Here is a 21,328-nt window from a genome sequence, read left to right on the forward strand (position 1 = left end):
AATGATTACAACTACTTTAGTGCATTTGATTTTGAATTTTAGTGCTTTAAATTATTTTTTACATATTCTGCCTCCTACAATCGCTTCTTTTTGCTATTATTAATTGAACCGAGCTTGATTTGTTCCTCTTGAAAAGTCTATTAATCTTCGTTCAATGAAAATAATTAATCTTTAAAATTATTATTTTTTGCAATAATTTTAATCATTTGCAATTTTTAAAGTTTCAACAAGGGTTTTTTACTTTTCATTTTATTGACTTTTGGCATAATCTTGCACAAGCGTTTAAAAAAAGTTCTTTTCCTTGGAAATAGTTTCTTCTTCTTCTGTACAGTGTAGTGGTATGTGTTTACTTCTTTAAAAAATCAGTAGTTTTACTTTGTTTTTGAGAGCGTTGAAATATTTTTCGAATTTCACTGCGCATTTTTCGAAGGGCTATTTTATCATTTTATTCGAATCCCCTTTGGTCGGCGAAGTGCAATAGCGTTTCAGTAGAAGTCATTGCTCTTTCGGGACTAATGTAATTGTCAGTATATTCTTCTATTGAATTTCAGTGTTCCTCTTTGCTTCTTCTGTTCTCGTGACATTTGAAACGAAATCCGCATAATTTGCCAGGCTCAGTCGAACCAGTCCTCTATGTGTTCCCGCTCGAAATTTTCAATTTTTTGCAGTACAACATTAGTATTCCCTCAGTTTCTTCATAATGAAATACAATCCCCGATTGTTATACTAGGAGAAAATCTTTCTTCATGATCGGCCTTGCACGTATTTGTTTCCTACACATTATCGCGCATAGCATTGAGTGTACATGTGTGGGTACCGCCATGCACGGATAATCGAGTGTATACTGTATGCATAGTATTTTAAATATTTTATGGAATTCAAATATGTTCAGTTATATCGTTTATACGCACAGAGGTGGTATTTCTATAATACACGTATACACGCCTTTGGTTTAGGAGGGGTGGAAACTAAATCAATAACTAGCTCACGGAAAGTCAGCTTAAATTTGATTTAGTGAACTTTACATGTAATAAATAAATAAGGAACTCTTGGCAATTCGGAAGAAAAGTATGTTAAATTCTTCACATGCAATAAATATTTAGTAAAGTATTACGTGGTTTCCAGGAAAAATAGATGAAAAACAGAGATTTTAGAAATTGATTTACAGCAGTTGGAGTGACAAGTATATATGAATTAATTAATGCCTTAACTCTCCGGAGTGCCTGGAATGACCCCAGCAAGATTATATATCTGATAGACTTTTTTTTCCTTTATTACCTACACGTAAATAGAAGTTATTGTTTAATAAAAAATAGCATGAAATCCCATGAAGCAGAAAATAGTACAAATACTATATGTTTACTTTTTGAGTGTATAAAAACTTAGGTTAAGCTACCATAATATGACTCTTTTTTTGTGATTAAGTTATAAAATTTTTTCTTTATTTGGAAGTTATGAATGTTTTAATAGAACCTTTCTTTGCGGTATTACGTATGTTACAGGGAAGGTGATAATAAGCCATTTGCGGCCGGGTACAATCTCTGCGGGGCCTAAGTTCACCAGACCGGTGTCTCCCTAAATTCTGAAAATATTGTATCCGCTGAATTTTACTCCTTAGTGGTTCCCTAAATTCTGAAAGTTTGCTATCCAGTGCGGCTGCACAGGTTACACTGTATCTGCTGCTATGTTACGTTAGGCAAACACTATTGTGCAATTTCTTATTTTTGAGGTTTCACAACCTTGGCCATTGCAGGTAACGTAATATCTTTATTTTATCTTCCGTGCGGGAGCCCCGCCATTTAAAAAAAAATCTTCCGCACTGCCCGCTAAACAAAGGCACTTTTTGGGTGTCTCCCTTCGAAGTAATATAAGGCCTTTCATTTAGGTTTCAAGTTACAGCTGAATTTCTTAACAAATTGAGAGATTTAAAGCAAACAAGTGTCCTTTTTTAATAATTTATATTTTAATTTTATTTTTAATATTAAATCTGACCTAATTTAAAATGCAATTAATTTATAACTTTGCAGCATTACTGTAATTAAAAAAATATTCTAACCGCTTATATTAAGTACCTCAGTGCAGTATATCCCATGAAATATATTGTCTAGAGTAATTTACGTTTATTACATAGAGGATATGGAGTTATTATTGACTCCAGGTCAGTTATCTTTGTTTATGATTAAATTTTAGCCAACATAATCATGTTATAGTATTTACATATTTCGTATCTATGGCTCGCTCACGCTGTGTTTATTTCTCCTTACAAAGTAGGCTACCCTTATTTTAACAGCATTGATTAACTTCTAACCTCCCCCTATCTCAAAGTCCACTCACCAATTCATACAATGCTCCAAAATCTTGATCATAAATCACCTAATTTAGAAGTATCTTTTTTAGGTTTATATAATATGAGATATTACGCGTTGTTTTTCAATTAACTGTTGATTTCCCCTTTGATATTAGGTAAAGTTTCTTCAAATTCCTAATTCTAATAGCGTGTTTTCATGTTAATTGCTGCTTTAACACAATACCGAGTCCAATTCAAAAGGGAAAAATATTTTCGCAATGATTTTCTTCTTAAATCAGTGACAAACGATTTGCCAACTTTCCTTAAAAGTTTGATTTATGATTCTACTGATATTACCATTGTAAGACTGCAATTATTAAAAAGGATCGTTCTCAGATGTTTAATACAACAGATAGCAAAACTTCGAATTTCTGTCGAAAGATGAAAAGATTCAATGATAAAAAATCTTCTTGGGAAGGGAGAATAAATAAGCTTCAGCATAAAATAAGTGACTATCATTCTCTGATAGCAAGATAGACAAACAAAACCACTATGACATGTGTAATTCGTATTACATCATTACATCTTTAAAATGCATATTATATCTTCATAATATGGGTTATAAAGGTAACCGAAATCCATATTATATCTTTATAATTTTGTAAAGATACGCTGCGGGCTAAAATGAAAAGAATTTTATTGAGTAAAGTAAACGCATTAATGTGAACTATTCACAAGCTAGTCTCTGTCTTTAACACGGCCCACCCGTAGCCAAGTGGTAGTAGAACAATTCGCTGAACACTGGTAGTTCAATCGGGGATTCGAATCTCGGCGAGCAGGCTGGCTGCATGGGCATTTTCATGCCTTTCCCCATGTGTAACGTGTGTACGAGTCCCTTAGAAGGTCCTCTACGAAGGCATCCCTCCCCTTAGGCAGATAGCGCTAGTGCGCTTTGCCATAATCAAATAAACCAAACCAAATCTCTTCTTAACAGGCAAATTGCAAATTATCACACATACTATTTAGTATTTTTTTTTAGGGTATTGTAACATATGCATACCTCACCTAATGTATGTGCACACATGTGCTTAATGAGAAGAACTTCCTGTTTTGTTCAGAGACTAATTATCAGTTAGAACGTTGAGGAAAGGTGCTGCGGAAATTCCCTGTTGCGGTTTCCGGACATAAGGGCCTTAGTAATTACCCCATTCCAGGTATTTTCGCTAAGACTTTTAAGAAAACGGAAAAAAGGGCCTTTTTGTGTGAGCTTTTTATGTAGTGAAAGACTTGGAAGAAGACGCAACGAGCGTCGCGGTTGCATCCAGCGGCCATTGTGGTATTATGGCTGTAATGGTTGCTTCTGTTATTTATTAGTAATCAAGAAATTCTTATTAAGTTTTTAAAATAAATATTTAAAGGACAACTGTTCTTTCTTTTCACCCAACACGGATGCTCAGACGTTACAGTATGTCATTCGATGAATGCTGAAGGTAATAATAATGTAAAACCTTAGGATTATCCACCAAGATTATGTGAAATACGCCTAAATTTCAAAGAAAGAAGAATGCATGGTGATAACTTTGAAGAAGCAAACAGACTATTTTCCATCTTTACAACACAGTGTTTGAATTTAATGAAAGCTACATTGTTTGACTTCATACAGGTCTATTTATTGTATCACTGCAGAAACTTGCAACCGACAGTGACCACAACACGTCCTTTTGCTGCCTACATAAATATGAAGATTGGTCTTAAGTTTGAAAAAGGCTTCTGACAGAGGAATTGTAAAGAACTAAATGTATACCACTTATTCTCATAATATCGTTTTTGAATATCAATGAAAAAAATCTTGTGCTACGTACATAGTATGAGAAATCTCGGATACACCTTGATGAGCTAGTATAACATAAATAGATGATCCTCATCATCATCTATATCGCCTATCATCTATATTTTCCTTTATAAGAAATTCCTGTTTCAACTGTTAGTCAATCATCTAATATATTTTTATCTACTTTTCAACAGCAACGCCACCTCACACATTTCAGTGAGAAGACCATATGCATAGAAGAAAATCTGAAGGATAGTAATGAAATAAATCTGTGTAACAGGGGATCTGTTAATGAAAATTTACATGAGTTGGAAAAACCAGTTCTCGCTCACATATTTCCTTTCAGACTTGTGGATGTTCTAATATAATCACTCTTTGAATACTAAACAGCAACATCACCTTCACATTTCTTGAACCTTTTGAAGTCATGACTGAAGAATATGGCTGTTGCTTTTACAATAAAAGTTAATGAAGTTAATGTTGTTGTTACAATAAAAGTAACCGTACTTACTCGAAACTCTTTTATTTTCCACGTTCGATTCTAAAATTTGATAGAATCTTATTAACAGGTATTTTGATAAATAATGTTCCAGAATGAGCGGAAGGATTTTTTATTATCATATCGTACATAATAAGTACACTTTTTAAAATGAGCAGAAGTTTTGTTGTGTTTTCGCACATTACAGTTGTTAAACTTTTCATCGGATGAAAAATATAATTTATTTATCGTCTTCGTGCTTTCCAGATCTGGTATACAGAAGACTTATATCACAGTATATAATTATATGAGACATTATATCACAGGATATAAATATATGACAGATCTGGTAGGCAGAAGAGTATATCACAGGATTTAATTATATGACACATTATATCGCAGGATATAAATATATGACTGATTTGGCAGACAGAGGAATATATCACTGGGTCTAATTATATGACAACATTTCAAAAATTAATGAAACCTTTATGAAAAGAGAATAAAAGAGCCCTTAAACAACTGGCAGTTGCGAAATTAGTATGGGGTAGTGATACGTATACGTAATAAATACGTTATATTCGGCCCCTTGCATTGCGCTAGCAAGAGTCCCGAAAATTTATGTTTTCAACTTGCAGTTATTCTAATATTTTCGGAAGATGTACTCGTTTTTACTCATGGTCGCATATCATGAGTTAGAAAATATGAGGTCGTATGAATACTATGAGGTCGCATATCATGAGTTAGAAAATACTGTTTTAGGGCAAAAATGAAATGGTGTATTCTTAAAACGCATGCATTCTGTCTATGCGTCTAAAAACTATTTAACTTTTAAAATTGTGCCAAGTCTCTTCTTATGTAAATGATTCTATATTTTCATATGTGTCCTCAAATTTCGTGGGATTTTATTTATTTTACTTGTAATGACCAAATAAACTATGACCAAAAACTGTAAAGTAATGACCAAAAAAACATTAAAACCATATTTAAAAATTATACTACAAAATGATAATATAAAATATGGCATAAATAGCGACATTTTTAAAACGATTTTCTGACATAGGTACTTAAAATAAAATAGAACGGAATACAGTTACTAAAAGAAATGCAGTTTCTTTTAGTAACTGTATTCCTGTAACTGCATTTTAGTAACTGTATTTTTTAGTAACTGAAATGTTTTGCAGCAAAGTAAATTCATTTCATATTTTGTCAAAATTACTACTCAATTTTTCGAATATTTCGGAATCCCTCTTATGGTACTTTGTAGTATATAACATCGAACAAGTATGATGTTTCTTTCGCATACATTAGGTGTTGGTATTGGATACAAAATTAATACACCGTTGGACGAGCCAATATTTTTTTCTCTTTATTTAAAAAAATATAAATATATCTTGATTTCAAGGGAAGTTTTTTAAATTCCTCTTCTGTACCCAGAAAATATAAATAATATTCTGATATTTAACTTCCTATTGAGAATACTCATTAAACAAAGTGGATAGTTTCAGTACTTATTCTCTATTAGTATTTGCAGTTTCTAAGCTTTTATGTTTACTAATAAAAAAAAAAAAATAATCCGCCCAGCCGGTATGGTGGCTAGTGATACTGACTGCCATATCGAAGGCCTTGGGGTTCGAATCCCGGGAGAAGGCTTGGTTGTAACCCTCGGTCCTTTCATAGGAGGTAACGCTGGCCACCTATTAGGTGCTTCCATAATGAAATGACCACCACTTTCAGCCCTTGTAGTGGCGCAAGGTTAATGGCTATTAAATGAAGCCCAGAGCCATTAAAAAAGTAACTAAGTAAATAATGTAGCCCATAAAAATAAATAACGTATGCTAAAAAAAAAATAAGAAATATGGGAAACCCGTGATAGTGTGAACCTGAATGTTAAGTAAAATTCAGTGATAGGTTTAGGCTGAATTTATACATAATGTATCTTTTTAAAATTTATATAAAATATGTATTTGAAGGGATTCGTAAATGCATTAGATGCAAATTTATATACTGCATGATGTTAATCTATTATATACTAAGATAAACTGGGCCCAAAATAAACCGAACCCAAAGCAAGAAAAGTCTCCTTTGTGCGATTCAGTTTACCTTGTGCGATTCGGTTTATCTTTGTGCGATTCGGTTATTATTAGGTTCGAGATCTGTATGCATAAATAAGAATTTGTACTTGCATTTTTCAGTAATGAATTGAGCGAGTTTGATAAATCATCAGCTTAAATATTTTTCAAATTTAAATGTGTTTTCAAATCATGTATAGAAACATTGACCTCATATAATCTTAGGTTTCAGTCTAAGTTTTGCATAAAAGTGATACCAACGACAAGTTACATTCTAAATAACTGAATATGATTTTAAATCATGCTTAGAATATTTTCTCAAATTAATTACATGTTCACATGGAGAACTGCAAATATATAAATAAACTGTTACTCATTAATTTTAAATTTAATGCGAATGACAGATACATGCAAATTATGTTTAGAATGTATTTAAAAATGTAAATGCTTTCCCTTTCAATTTCTGCTAAAATAATATTGTGCAGTCGGAGTGTGAAGTCTAGTTGTAAAGTGATTTTTAATATATTAGTTTTGACTTGGTCCATTCATTATAAAAATAAGTAAAACGATTTTTACATTCGGCTTGTACCTTATTAACGAAAAGAACAGAAGCTAAAAAAAGTCACATTTTAGAGAATATAGAAAGAATTTTGATTTAAACAACACTGCAAAAGAGGAAGAAAGACAAAATAGGAGCAAAATATCATATTTCAGCCCATTACGTTAAGAAGTTTTTCGACCAGGCAAGTGTATTATTTTCTATATCATGCAGACTGGGTCACTGAGGTTGTTTATGCATTTTCGACTTGCGTTTTGATTTGTTTTGAACGGGCGTTGGAAAGCAAACATTGATAAATACAAATGTGAGGCAATTTCTTATTCCAAAACACTTAATTACAAATCCTTGCACGACAATAATTCTAAAATTTATGATATGTATTCAGTTTTTTTTGGTCTAAAAGTACAATTACTAAACTAAAAATAATTTAATAAAAGTATTAAAATTATTAAGACATTTTTCAGTGTCTAAACTGTAGTCCTTTGACATTAACTGCATTTTTATTCAAAAACGCTTGTAAATACATTGTGTTCTCCCCAAGTATAAATACATTACTAATTTTTTCCTTCTAATAATTATCACTCTTCAGTTCATTTCAATATAATCTTAATCCAATGAAAATAAATTTCGATCTCACAAGCCGAATATTTTAAATTTTACTGAAACTCGCTGTCTCTGTCTTGTTTCCAACACTCCAGTAATGTTAACCATAATGCTGACTAGTTCAGGGTAACAGTACTGGTTATTTCTTAACCAGTAATATATGTATAACAAAACGCGTTATTAAAACTTGAGTGAAATTCATATATTATTTTAAAATATGTGCCATTGTAAATTTCCTTTGAAATATTACGAGTTTTTAATTTTAACATTTAATTCGAATGAAAATATAGTACCTTATAAAAAACTTTCCTATTTCTTTTGTTTCTTTGTCTATTGAACGTCTAACGGTAATTGTATTGTTTTCGATACGATAAGCTTACCATGTCTCTTACGAAAGATACTGAGAAAAATCAATGTATAACCCTTCTCTCACATAACGTCGATAATAAGAGAAAAGTTAACCAAATCATGAATTTGCCACTAAAATCTGAAGAAATCACTTACGTTAAAATTTGTAAATAAAATGCGTAATATGGCTAGATATGAAGGGATTGAATTAATGCACTTGTTTTTATATTAATTTGTCATGAACTACTTGAATAAGCAATTAAAGCTTTCAAAAAATGCATTCTAATTGTAACAATTTGTCTCTTTTTCGTAACGTAAAGTAATTCCTGTCATTTAACAGCAAAATCTGTCTTTTTAATGCGGATATGAATAAATAATTTTTGGTTTAACATTAAATTTTGAACAGTGCCAGTTATAACCATGTTAAATAATTTTAGTCTGGTTTTATAAATTCAAGTTAAAATATTTCTGGCACTCACATGGTGAATATACCTAAAGCGTATTTATACAGAAATAGGACTGGATGGACCGGTTTTTGGAACTAAAGTATCTTGCGTCAATTGTGCATTCTTCTTAGAATGCTGTAAATCAATGAATACGCTAAAATAAGCTATACCCGCAGAGGCATTGGTAGAATGCGATAAAAACAACGTATTTAAACTCAACGCGAAAACTTGCTTATAGCTATAACAACACCCCGAACTAAAATACTGACACACTGTCCGATAATAATTTGGAAGCCGCATTCCTTTGATCAAGAAACTGTAGAGCAAAGCATTCATACTCGTGGGGAGGTAGAGAGGGTTCTAACTCGTCAGGTGCATCCGTCGTGTGATTGGCTGCTTTTTCTAGGTTGATTTCATATCCTTCTCTAGCCAGGTGATGGGAAACATGTTTCAAGCTTCGGAGCAAAGCCTTCAGATAGAAAGGAAAGAAGAGGTTCTTGAGTCTTCTCAAAAGTTTATTTTTTAATGCTCTTGCGTATGAATAAGAATTAAACGCGTTTAAACTTCAAGATTCTATCTAATTAATAAAGAATTTGTCTACAGGAATACCTCTAAAAACTTAGTATTTATTTATATGTCTAAAAGATCTTCAATCTCAGAATAAATAGCATATTTATTTCCAGAATAAATCAACTTTCTGAAGTAATGTACATAGTGAAGTATCATCCAATTTGCCAGCTTTTAACATCATATACACAGAAAATGTGACATTCTCTAACAGGAATATTTAAATTGTCTTCATGAAATGTTTCTTGGCTGCATGTAAAATTCTTCTGCAATGCTTCGCTGGCGATTAAATTCAAATACCAATGTAGCAGTTCACTAATGAGATACTGAAACTAGATATGCTATAGAGCAGAGGTTTTGCTTTATATTCTTCATCTTGATATTTTGGATTTATCGTCATGTTGCAACTTCCTCCTCCACTGTTTGAGAGTAATCAAGCTCCGTGCCCCCCATGGTCGTCAAATCGAAATGTCGGCCTGGGATGTGGGTCCACTGTCATAAACGGTGTAGTTGGTGGTGGTGGAGGATGTATACGGCCAGAACGTTCTGCAAGAACTAATGTACAAAAGCTCACTTGGAGGAACTCTTACTGGGTTAAAGGGTATTCACATTCAGATGCAAAAATTAGCAGCATGACTATTGCTGACGTAAGTCCAACTGTTGCTATGAGACGAGTTATCCTTTTGTATGAAAATCAACAGTACAGAGAAGCGGCAAATTTTATCAATAGATTACACAGATCTATTTTCAAATCCATTTTAGAAGATCTACCAGTTGACATGTTCGTCGAAGCTATGCCTCAGAGTCTGCCTATCCTCGAAGCTCTGTACGCAAAGGTTTTTCTCTCTGATGGATTAAATTTTCCACTACGACTTTTAAGGCCAGAAAGTGTCATTATGCAGATGGCAAAACTTTTCTCTCACCGTGAGATATTTGAAAGTCAAGAAAATGTTCAAAATCCAATTGTCTTGTCGTGCAAAAAATTAATCAAGGTAAGTGAAACAACTGTATAGTTCTTTAAATTTAATGCATACTCATGTATTGTATTATACAATAAGGAGTAGTTCTTACGATCTTGATCAGAAATTTACCTTTGTCATATTATTATATTGTTGCCATAAGAAATATTTATTATAACATATGTTTAACTGAGCTGTTATAACACAGTAATTTTTCGATTTAAGGATTAAATATTAAAGATGGAAATTTCTGTAAAACAATTTATATAAAATAAATAAAAATCGAATCTTTTTTTTTTCTTTTATGTTTAATAAAATAATTAGTAATTTTAAACCTTTTACTCAATATATGGTTTTTGTAAATATTTTCCAAGTAACGGCAAAAGTAATTTATGCTGGCTCTTTAAAAATAGCTCCATAATTTACGATTGAAATGATAACCAAACAATTGCTGCTAACTCTTTACCGGCAGACCAAACAATAAAGTCTCATTTCCCTCAAAATCATAATTATTTATTATAAGTGTTTATTAATTATTATAAGGGTTTTTATGATTCACAAAGACTTAAATTTGTAAAGGATGTTTAATTCATACTACTAAGAACTTCTCAATTTTCTTAATAGAACTACCACCTCTAATATAATAACGATTCAAAGCATCCATAAATTGTATGATCAAACTAGTTTCATTTTCTGTTGGATTTCTCCTGAATTTATGAACTGAACTATCGGAAGTTCTCTTAGAACTCACATGAAAATTGCAGAGTAAGTCTTTTATTTGTAATAAAAAAAAGCAAAACTAAATTATTAAAACCTGAAGAGAAAAAACCTAATTGCTATCGCTGTATTCCTATATGAAGTAATAACAGATAAACTTACTCCTAGACAATTTAAGTCTTTCTGGTCTACTATTCGCAGAATTTGTACTAAATATCTTTTATGAAAGGTCACATGTCTCCAGAAGGGTCACTAAAGTCAAATAAATCATCCTAGCATGGAAGATTTGCGATTCCTTCGCGCTACTATTAATTTGTTTAGTATTTTTAACGTATGAATCCTTCCATAAAAACTGCATGTAAACAGACTGAGGAGGTGGCAGACTAAATCATTTATTGGTTAAGAATATAATTTCTGGGAGAAGGATTAAATTTTATTCTGTGATTTATATATCATGAATACAATTTTTATTTAACATGTTCGTATTAACATTGATTTATTTTATATTTTCAATGTTAAAATATTTTGTAACAGAATGTAGAGATGAATTATAACAAATTTTTATCTGAATTATCAATTGGCAACATGTGCTCTGGAAAAAAAGTATAATTTCTTCAGAGATTTGACAAATATTTTTTTAATATACAGTAGCTTGTTTTATTCCAATACTTTTAAAATGCCTCGCTGAATATAATCCGAGCATATTTTAAAACACACAGGCAAGCTGTCTGTGACTTGATTCGCTTGAGACTATTATGCAAGCATCATTCGCAAAACTGTTAATACAGAAAATGTTCCGTAAATTGAGTATTTAGATAATTAGCTGCTTATTGTATCTCTAACATTATGAAATTTGGAGCGTTAATTAGACATTTAGAATTCCGTAAACTGATTATTGGTCTTAAACTATTCCTGTGCCAAACAGTGTCTATCTAATAATTAAAGTATCAGTTTAAATATGAATTAATGTCAATACTGACATTTACTATACAGTCAAAATTATAGTATCGAATATATTTCATCCTTAACTTTATTATACATATTCTTTGTAGTTTAACAAAATGTGTCAGTCTGATATTTTTTACAGTATTCTTTGCAGTCTGTCAGTCAAAATAAATTTTAAGCATTGTTGACATGTTTTAGAGCATTTATAAGGTATTTCTCCCAATTTCTTGACGTGCCTTCGTGGTGTGGTGGTCTGCACACTGGGCCGGTATTCCAGAGGTCCGTGTTTCGATTCCCGGCAAAGGCTTTGTTAATTTTTAATCTTTCCTGCTTCCAAAAAAGTACCTAATATTTCTACAGTGGCGTCCGAACTAAAAGGGTGATGGATGATGATTCTCCTCACCCAGGATTTGGCAATTGGGTCCCCTAAATACCCCAGTCGCCCTTTAAAAGGGGAAGTATATAACGTATTTCTCCCGCCTTCCTAGCGGGCCTTCGTGGTGTAGTGGTACTGCACGCTTGGCCTGTATTCCAGAGGTCAGTGGTTCGATTCCCGGCGAAGGCGATTGCTCATTTTTCATCTTGCCTGCTTCTAAGAAAATACCTAATATCTCTACACATTTACAAGATTCTATCTGCAATGGAACTACATACATATGTTAAATTTATTCTAATAATATATGTATAGTAACATCTTTAAGTATAGTAATTTCATTCGGAATTCTATTAAAGTATAATTGCTTGTTAGAGATTTTATGATTTTTTTCTCTCAGAAAAGATTTTAGAAGCTTAGTAACTTTTAAAAACTCTAGTTATCACACTGTTCATTTTAAAAAAAAACCTAACCTAAGTTACTATTCCTTATGTTCTAGGTTATAGTTCTCTCAGAGCCGCGATTGAAGAAACAAATGATAAGCAGGAAAAGGGCTCTGGAAAAGGCTGTGGAAGGGTTAGGCCAACATGGACTTGTTGGAACTTCAGACAAAACTCTTATGAACTTGCACGAAGCATTAAAAGTTGAATTTGAACGCGCTATTCACCAATACAAGATAGCAGTACAAAAATTAGATGAGCTGTGTCTTGCTCCAAGGCAACTCGTGACGCGATCTTTATCTTATGGACCAGCTCCAACAAAAGCTAGCCACCAACGACAACTGAGTCTTCGTCAAGACGAAATTCAAGAGAGGCTCATAAAAAACAAATCATTGTTGAATGTTATTGAACCAACACTTACAGATCATTCTTTGAAACTATTGTTGAAAATACTCAGGAAAAGAGTTGAAATAGATAAAGACATCATTTTCCAGTTTACTCAGTTGAAGAAGGAGGTGAAAGATGTTAGTCCAGATGCTGTCGTTGCTGCTATCCTTATGAAATATTCGAAAGGTTGTTCGAAAGTGTTAGAGATCATGAAAGAACTGGGTGATGATGCCGATGACGACACCAGTAGTAGTGACATATCTGGATACCACAGTGATTCTGATTCTGCTATTGCAAGTGGTAGCCTTCAGAGCCGAGGATGTAGAAGATACAATCTCATGTATCGTTCAGGTTAGTTTTTTCCCATTTTCTCATATGTTCTCTGTTTTTTTTTTAGCAAAATTCAAAGCATATTGCTAATTCAGACTCGAAGCTGAGATTTTAACATGGGATACATTTTATCTGTATCTTATGATAAATCTATGATAAATTCCATTTATATTTTCTTGAAGTTCTTAGAATAGTATCGATTATCGTTGCATACTTAAAATAATGTACTTAAAATTCGAACTTTGGTATCTAAATGTCATGTAATGTATTCTCCCAGTATTTCAATTAAATAGGTCTCAGATTCTTAATTTAGTTATTATCTGATCAGATTTTTTTATTTATTTCTATGGATAATTTTCCCTGACCTCAAAAGAAGATGTCTGAAGATTCAATACTAAATACATTGGCAACTATTAGAGCAGTATATCTTATATTTTTTTTTTTTTATTTTTGTTGCAAATCATAAAATATTATTTTCTAGTTTTGGTCTATATCCGCATTTATTGATAAATCTAGCAAATATATTGAAGTCCCTCATTATTTTAAAAACAGAATGTAGTTTAATAGTGTAATGCAAAAAAAAAACAGAATATGGTGTAAAATGTAATAAAAGTATAATATTTGCATTGTACTTGATAAGTTCTGAGCATTACAAGGGCAGATAAGCATTTATAATAACGTTTAGGGATTTTTAATGTTAAAGGCTATAAATAGGTAATTCTATTCAAGTAAATATGATGTATTCTTTTCTTTAATCATAATAATATGATATTATATAATCATAATAATATGATCATAATAATATGATCATAATAATATGATCATAATAATATTAATCATAATAATATGATCAGTATTATTAATCATAATAATATGATCAGTATTATTAATCATAATAATATGATCTATTCAAGTAAATATGATGTATTCTTTTCTTTAATCATAATAATATGATATTATATAATCATAATAATATGATCATAATAATATGATCATAATAATATGATCATAATAATATTAATCATAATAATATGATCAGATTTTATAATAACGTTTAGGGATTTTTAATGTTAAAGGCTATAAATAGGTAATTCTATTCAAGTAAATATGATGTATTCTTTTCTTTAATCATAATAATATGATATTATAATCCTTTTAATACCACTTTACTACTTCCAATGTCTCCTTTTCTTGGTTACACGAAAACACTCAACACCTTTTAGTTACACAATTATTGCTCTGATTAAGCTAAAGTTTATCAGGAATGATATTCATTTTCAGATGTTTTTGAAAATTACGCATCTGGCAGAAATTTTTTGTGCATAGTGAAATAAATATAAATCTTTTCAATCCAATGTATAACTGCAAAGTACTAGAACAAAAAGGAGTAAAAATCAAGAGTTAAGTAAAGTAACAACTGTTTTTCGTGCTTGTAATTACAATGCACCTATGCTGAGGTTTCTTCTCTTTAATTAACTATTCCTTAAATGTATCTCTTATTTATTGTAAAAATTATTTCTAAACATATTCAGTGATTCACTGATTTGCATTTTATTTAATTCTTTGTTTATCTCTGTATTTCTAAAAATTGAAAAAAGCAAATTTAAATGCATGTAAAGAAGTAGGAAAAGTCGTTTAATTATATCACTTTGCCTTTAAATTTACCTAAAAGGTAAAAATATTACTGCAAATGATTAAAGTGAGCTTAAAGATTCTAAGGTTAAAAATTGAGGTGTCAGCAAACGGTAAGAATAACTGATACCGTTTCTTAGATGCAAGAAATTGAAGATGGTAGAAAGGCAGTTAAATTTGGAATTTAGCCACACTGCTGCATAATATTATTAGCTCTTAATAACGATCTCTGCTTCTGTCTTCCGTCTTTATGCTCATATGAGTACATGAAACTTAAATTCCTCCTTTTTCTACAAGAAAATGAAATGTGCCCGATTCGATATACAACAAGAGATTTTAATTGAAATATTAGAAATTTTAAAGCAAGTACTTTAATACTACTATGAAATCTTGGTTTAAACTTAAAATCAAACTAGATATCTTTTTGCCCAGAGGCAAGCATCCTAAGAAATAATACCCAGAATTATTAGTGAGAAAAAAATCAAATTATTTTTCTCATAATTTTAAGCTATTTAAAACGTACTCTTTAAAAAATGCAGCATGAATCAGATGAGTGATCTGATTTTAGATGATCATAATACCCGTTAATCAGGTGTTAATATGGAATATATCAACTGCAAAAAGAAAATGTCCGAATTTAAGAATCTTAGAATTTTTTAATTAAGTGGCTCTTCCTTCGCATGGATCAGTCACAATCCAGTTTGTCTTCAGGTGGGCCATGCCACGTTTTTCGATTTTATGTTAAATAAGTTGTATTAGTGTCATATTTACCAGCAATATTATATGTTCCCAAAATACGTATCTAATTTTGTTGAGGATTTAGCGAAAAAAGACATGTTGGAGCACATAAGGTAAGAATTTGATAGTTTTTCGTGTAATTAAATGGAGTCATTAAACTACTTCTAAGTGAAACTTAAATATTTTTTTTCCTTATTTCTGGTATTAATTACACTTCTGAACTTTTATATTTAAAAAATAAATCCATTTAAATTAGGGTCCGATATTTCGATAAATTTCTATACTTGAATCATGACATGAATACCGTAATATCTCTTTTAACCTTCCACTGTATTTCTATACGCAATAACTGGTATTGCCTGAATAAACATTATATAGCCTTTTAAATATTTAACTCTTTCTTTATATAAGTTTTACTTAAATCGTGATAGGACCATTTAAAAAAATGCTAGCACTTTGAAAAGCGCAGGATTATGTCACCACGCATAACAATTTTTAGCAAATCACAGGAACTAGTAACAAGATCCACGAAGCACTTCAGAACAGGAGAATTCATAAACTGATTGATGCCTTGAATGATCAGAAGCAGAGGAGAAGACCATGTCAACCCATACTAGCCCGTAAAATCAAACTTGTGAGAATGAGTGAACACAAGTTCGGATCTACGGGTAGGCATGAACTGACATTATTTCCAGTTTGTCGTGCATTCCACCTGGTACAATCACTTGCTGTAAGTCACATCATTCTACCCTCAGATATAATTTTCTTCTTTCTTTGGATTATGTCTTCATTATTGCCATATTTGATGGAGTACGTCCTGCACCTGGACTTGAGTTCTTCAACTGAATTCAAAAACAGTTCTTTTCCTATCATCAGAATAATGCTGGAATTAATTGACAAAAATTTAAAGTTATGATAGCATTCAGCACTTTATCCTTAAAATATTGTAATAAATTTCAGTTCTGACATATTATACTTATTCTCCAAAAACTAGTCACAAAACCTAGTAAAATTCGATGTAACTGGGAACATTATGGTTGATTGATTGTATAAAGATGTTATTCAGTTGCATATTCGTTATTTCAAAAGTACCGTAAGCAAAATATATTTATCTAAATATAACTGCAATCATTTATTGGTATGCAACACATTTTGTACATTAAAAAATAATTTTTAAGTTATTCAAACAAACGAAACTTACCATAATAAGAAACGTGGCCGTATCTGACCATCATTCAAGCACTGCAATGATGTTTTTTACTTTCAGTTGAGTCCTCAAGGTACATCGGAGGGCAATAATTGATTGCTATAAGTCCAGTATTTCCTTAAGCAGTATTTTTTCACACTCAGAAGCACTGTAGAGTTCTAGAAATTCATGCAATTTCTCTTTGAATATTACGATACCAATTTGATGATCTTTTCGTAAATTTCTTGCTCAGGAAGATTAATGTTCATGTTTGTTTCTGCACTGGATGGTCAAACCATTGAAAGGCTGAAAATATCGACTAAATATACCTAGCTAATAATAACACTATCACCGCGAAATTTTTTTCTTGAACGAGTGTATTGAGGCATGATAGTTTTTAAGTTTCTTCTTAACTTCCGTTACACATGGAAAAAGAGTGGAGAGAGACTTATTCAAAACCTTTCATTGCACTAAGAGGTTATCTTAGAAAGACGTGTGTGGTAAAGTAAGCATATCCTTTGCAGCCTCAATCCAAGATGTGTCAAAAGACTTACGATTCAATATATGACCAATAGGAACGTTAACATTTCTCATAAACCTTTTTTAAATTTTCTGTTGAAAAGTTTTAGATGCGAAAGCATAAACTATAGCTTCATAATCTACTGAACATTTTCATTGACAAAAAGCAATGGCCTTTCAGTTCTTGTCAATTTTGTGCCACCTAATGGCTATCTGAATATAGGATTACCATTTTAATCAGTACTGTTAAAGCTGAAAATTCATAATCTAATTCAACAACAGTTTTTAATTACTCAGATATGTAGTGTAATATTTAACCAGTTGGGATATTGGGTTACTTAGTAATCTATTTTAAAGTGAAATTTTTTAATTATTCAGAAATTTTCACCCACCTCCATATGCTCTCCTTCTTTTACCTTAAGAAACAGAAATATCCAGAAAACATCTTGCTTTATAATTAAACAAAAAACATAAAATCCGAAAAAGCACCGGTTCTCATTTTCTTGTTTGTTTGAATAGCGATGACAATGTAATATAGTTAAGTACCTATTTAAATACAAAAGTACAAAATTTACAAACTTTAATCTCATTTTTTATTAGTCACACCACTGTTTCAGAAGGGAAAAAACAGAATTAATTATTAATGCCCAGAATCAAAACGCTATACAACTGTAATTAATAGCTAAAACAGGACACTTTCGCACTTAAAATTGCGAATGAAGTGTGTAAAACTCGTGTGTTCATTTAAAGAATTATTTGACTATTTAACTAGAACGTTCTGGTCAGCAAAGAATCCTTGGATTGAAATATTCGGAAACAAATTCGCAAAATACTACACATCACTTTTACGCAAGAATTACGGCGTCAAAAGGGAAAGTTACTAGCATTCAAAAGAAATCACAGGAGACAGTGACGCCAAAATGTAATTTTTCACGGTCGGTGATCACGGTATAGCTGCAGGGTGATTCAGTTTGAAAATTACTAAAAGTCTTTACGCTTTACTGCCTCCATTAAATCAGATTTCTTCAGTATGTTTGAAGTTCCTTGCGCTGTATAGCAGCTTTCAAGTATGGCATGCCAATAACATCGTCTCGCAATCTAAAACTTTCTCACGCCATAATATCCGTATTACAATTCCAGTTTTCGGTATGTGATTAATTCCAAGAATCTTTCATTCTAATTCACAAAGAACAATCGCTTTAGATTAGGTCTATATGCAGATACAGTAAATAAAATAAGACCGGTTCTCATCTTTAGAATAAAAGTATCCCTAGTATTTTAAGCACTTGGGATTTCATAGGTATCAGTTTTTAATTTCACGCGAAATTATAGTCTGTAACAAAAACTTCATATTTCAAAGTAAATTGAAAACAACATCTTGATTAGAAATTAAATATTTAACACCATCTTTAACTTTTTGTTTATCTGTAATTGATAGATGTACTTAGTGCATGATTCTTTAGGAATAAACCTGGGAAAATCAGCTCTTAAATATTTTTTAAAACAAAAAGAAAGTAACATGGAATGGAAGGAAAAATGCTAGGCACTTGCTCTGGCAAGTACTTTAATCTCAAAACTAATCAAATACCAAAGAAATTCTCAATGATCTGCAAGTTCTTAATTCATAATTTAATCACTTGATAATCATGTTACCTTTGTTTGTCATTCCATATAACTTTGCTATATTGTAATCTTCGCTTTTGTCACATATTAACACAGTTTTCTTTAAGAAGCACTCTATGATTTTCCTAGATATTTCATCAGCTTAACAAATACCATTTGAAACTAAATCTCTCATTGAAACCGTCAGGTTGCTCATTCCCTTTAATACAAAAAGTTTTATTTTCTTCCCTTCTGCAAGAAATTTGATTTCAGTAACAATTATATATTTCGTATGGTATTTATTGCCCTTAGTACGCTCTTAGTACGCTCAGAAAATCTCTACATAGGTAGCTAAAATCATTCAGTACACACAGAAGGCCTCACTAACTCATAGTCTTTCGAACTATCTATTCCAGAATCTCAAGGCAATAAACATATACAACTATACTTCCTAAATAAACTTACACCAACTCCATGGTAAAATTTGAATTGTCGGTTAATATCTCAATTTCGGAATCTTAAGGAAATGTATATGGCCTAGTCATACTTTCTAATAAAATGCTGGATGATAATGCTGTGTCTATAAATATTTCTCTACATTTAAGATGTCTGATCACTGAAGTTAATACTACTCTGGTCATATTTTGAATTCGGTATCAGGATAAAGCCCAGAGAAGGCGAACCACCACATACATTGAGACACTAGTAGTGTTGCCAAATGAAGTAAATTGAAGCTGAGGTAGCGTGGCGTCACACCATTTGTTTCTAATCACTCACAAAATATTAAATTTACTTTTATCTGCAAAAGAGACGTATTCCACACTTTCTGAGGTTTTTTTTTAATACAGGTCTAAGAAAATTATAAGCACACCCTTTCAGTTACTGAGGAATGGGTTTCTCTCGGTATTCAGCCGCAAAAATTATATTTTCTCATGATATTCCTAATAGTTTCTACATTATTAGATACGCTAAATATTAGTTAGGCATTTAGTTAAATATTAGTTAGCAATCTGACTTCAATTATAAATCACATTTCTAAATTCTTTCTGAGATTAATCATCATATTAATTCATATTTCACTGACTAATCAATCAATCATTTAATCATACTTCTTTCTGAGAATTACAAATCATATTTCTAATCATCCACGTTCTTGCGCTTTCAATCAGTCTCCTTAGATGCCCTGTTCGCGGTTTGTTTTCAAGCAAATTTGTTTCACATTATTTCGGAATTAACTTGAACGGTAGATTTTATTTCAAAATTAACAGTTCAGCTATTTTTCTTCAGATTTTTCCCAATTCTGATGAAAAGTTTAAGTTTGCTTGCATAAAAAGAAATCTCAGTTCCTTCAATCCATGTTAGCAAAATAGCTCTTAAATTTTAAACTCAGCTTTTTCAGGTTAAAAAACATTTTACAGGTTTTTTACAAGAAAATCCTACTCAGATTGGCTCTTTATGGCATTTCTACCTCAGTGTCCCAATATGCTTTAACCTCAGTTCCGTAGTTAAATTGTCCCCTTTTTTTACATTACATTTAATATTACTCCTAGTATATTTAACATGGTAGTTAGAAAGAGAAAGAAAAATACATAGTTTTGGAATAATGGCTGAATTTTTAAGTTCTTATCATGCACCAAGCCCAAAACTCAAAAGTTAGGCCAATCGCAATAATTCAAAATACAGTTTAACAATGCATCGTGATTTAACTTTTAAAAATGCACTCCATATAGATGTCTGGAAACATCCTTTTCGTAAACAACTGTAGCACAGCAAGTAAACAGTTGTAAGTAAAAATAATACAAAAACATTTGACTATCAAATCAGTATGAAGGGGAAATCGAAAATGTACAAGTCTAACTACATGTGGCGATACAGCGCTGTTTCGGAGATTTCCTAAAATTTTTAAACTTTCGTCGGAAAATTCGCTATTGGTCATCTAGCCATTGGCTATCAAAAATCCCATATTTAGCAATTTATTTTGTATTTTTCAATAGAACGTTAGCAGCTTATTCTTTTATTGTTATGTACAAAGTAGATTTATATATATAGAGAGAGAGATAATGAAAAAATCAAGAGTTCAAGGTTGGAAGACCTTGTAGTTTGCAAATGCAATGGAGTATTACAAATTATGTTCTGGAAGAGCATGTATATTGACAACAGTTTTAAAAAGAATTGTATAAATGCAACATTTAGGCATCGTTATGCACTAATTTAGCATTAATACAGTTTCTTAAATTAAAGTTAGTGCAATAGTGCATAACGATGACTAATTCAAATTTAGAGAATATTTATACAGTTATAATTTTGAA

General features: G+C 31.4%; 1 protein-coding gene across 1 annotated transcript in view; it reads left to right on the forward strand.

The window, feature by feature from the left end:
• The first annotated feature begins 8,984 nt into the window (after window positions 1-8,984).
• Window positions 8,985-21,328, forward strand: part of LOC118186078 (uncharacterized) — an 87,897-nt gene continuing 75,553 nt past the window's right edge. Inside the window, exons 1-2 of the mRNA XM_085808754.1 lie at window positions 8,985-10,183; window positions 12,685-13,363. Of these exons, the coding sequence (XP_085664880.1) occupies window positions 9,590-10,183; window positions 12,685-13,363 (1,273 nt within the window). The 5' untranslated portion in view covers window positions 8,985-9,589. The remainder of the gene's footprint in view (window positions 10,184-12,684; window positions 13,364-21,328) is intronic.

This window comes from Stegodyphus dumicola, chromosome X2, assembly GCF_044657685.1.
Source record: "Stegodyphus dumicola isolate Sdum_Otavi_A_Nest chromosome X2, ASM4465768v1".
NCBI lineage: Eukaryota > Metazoa > Arthropoda > Arachnida > Araneae > Eresidae > Stegodyphus > Stegodyphus dumicola.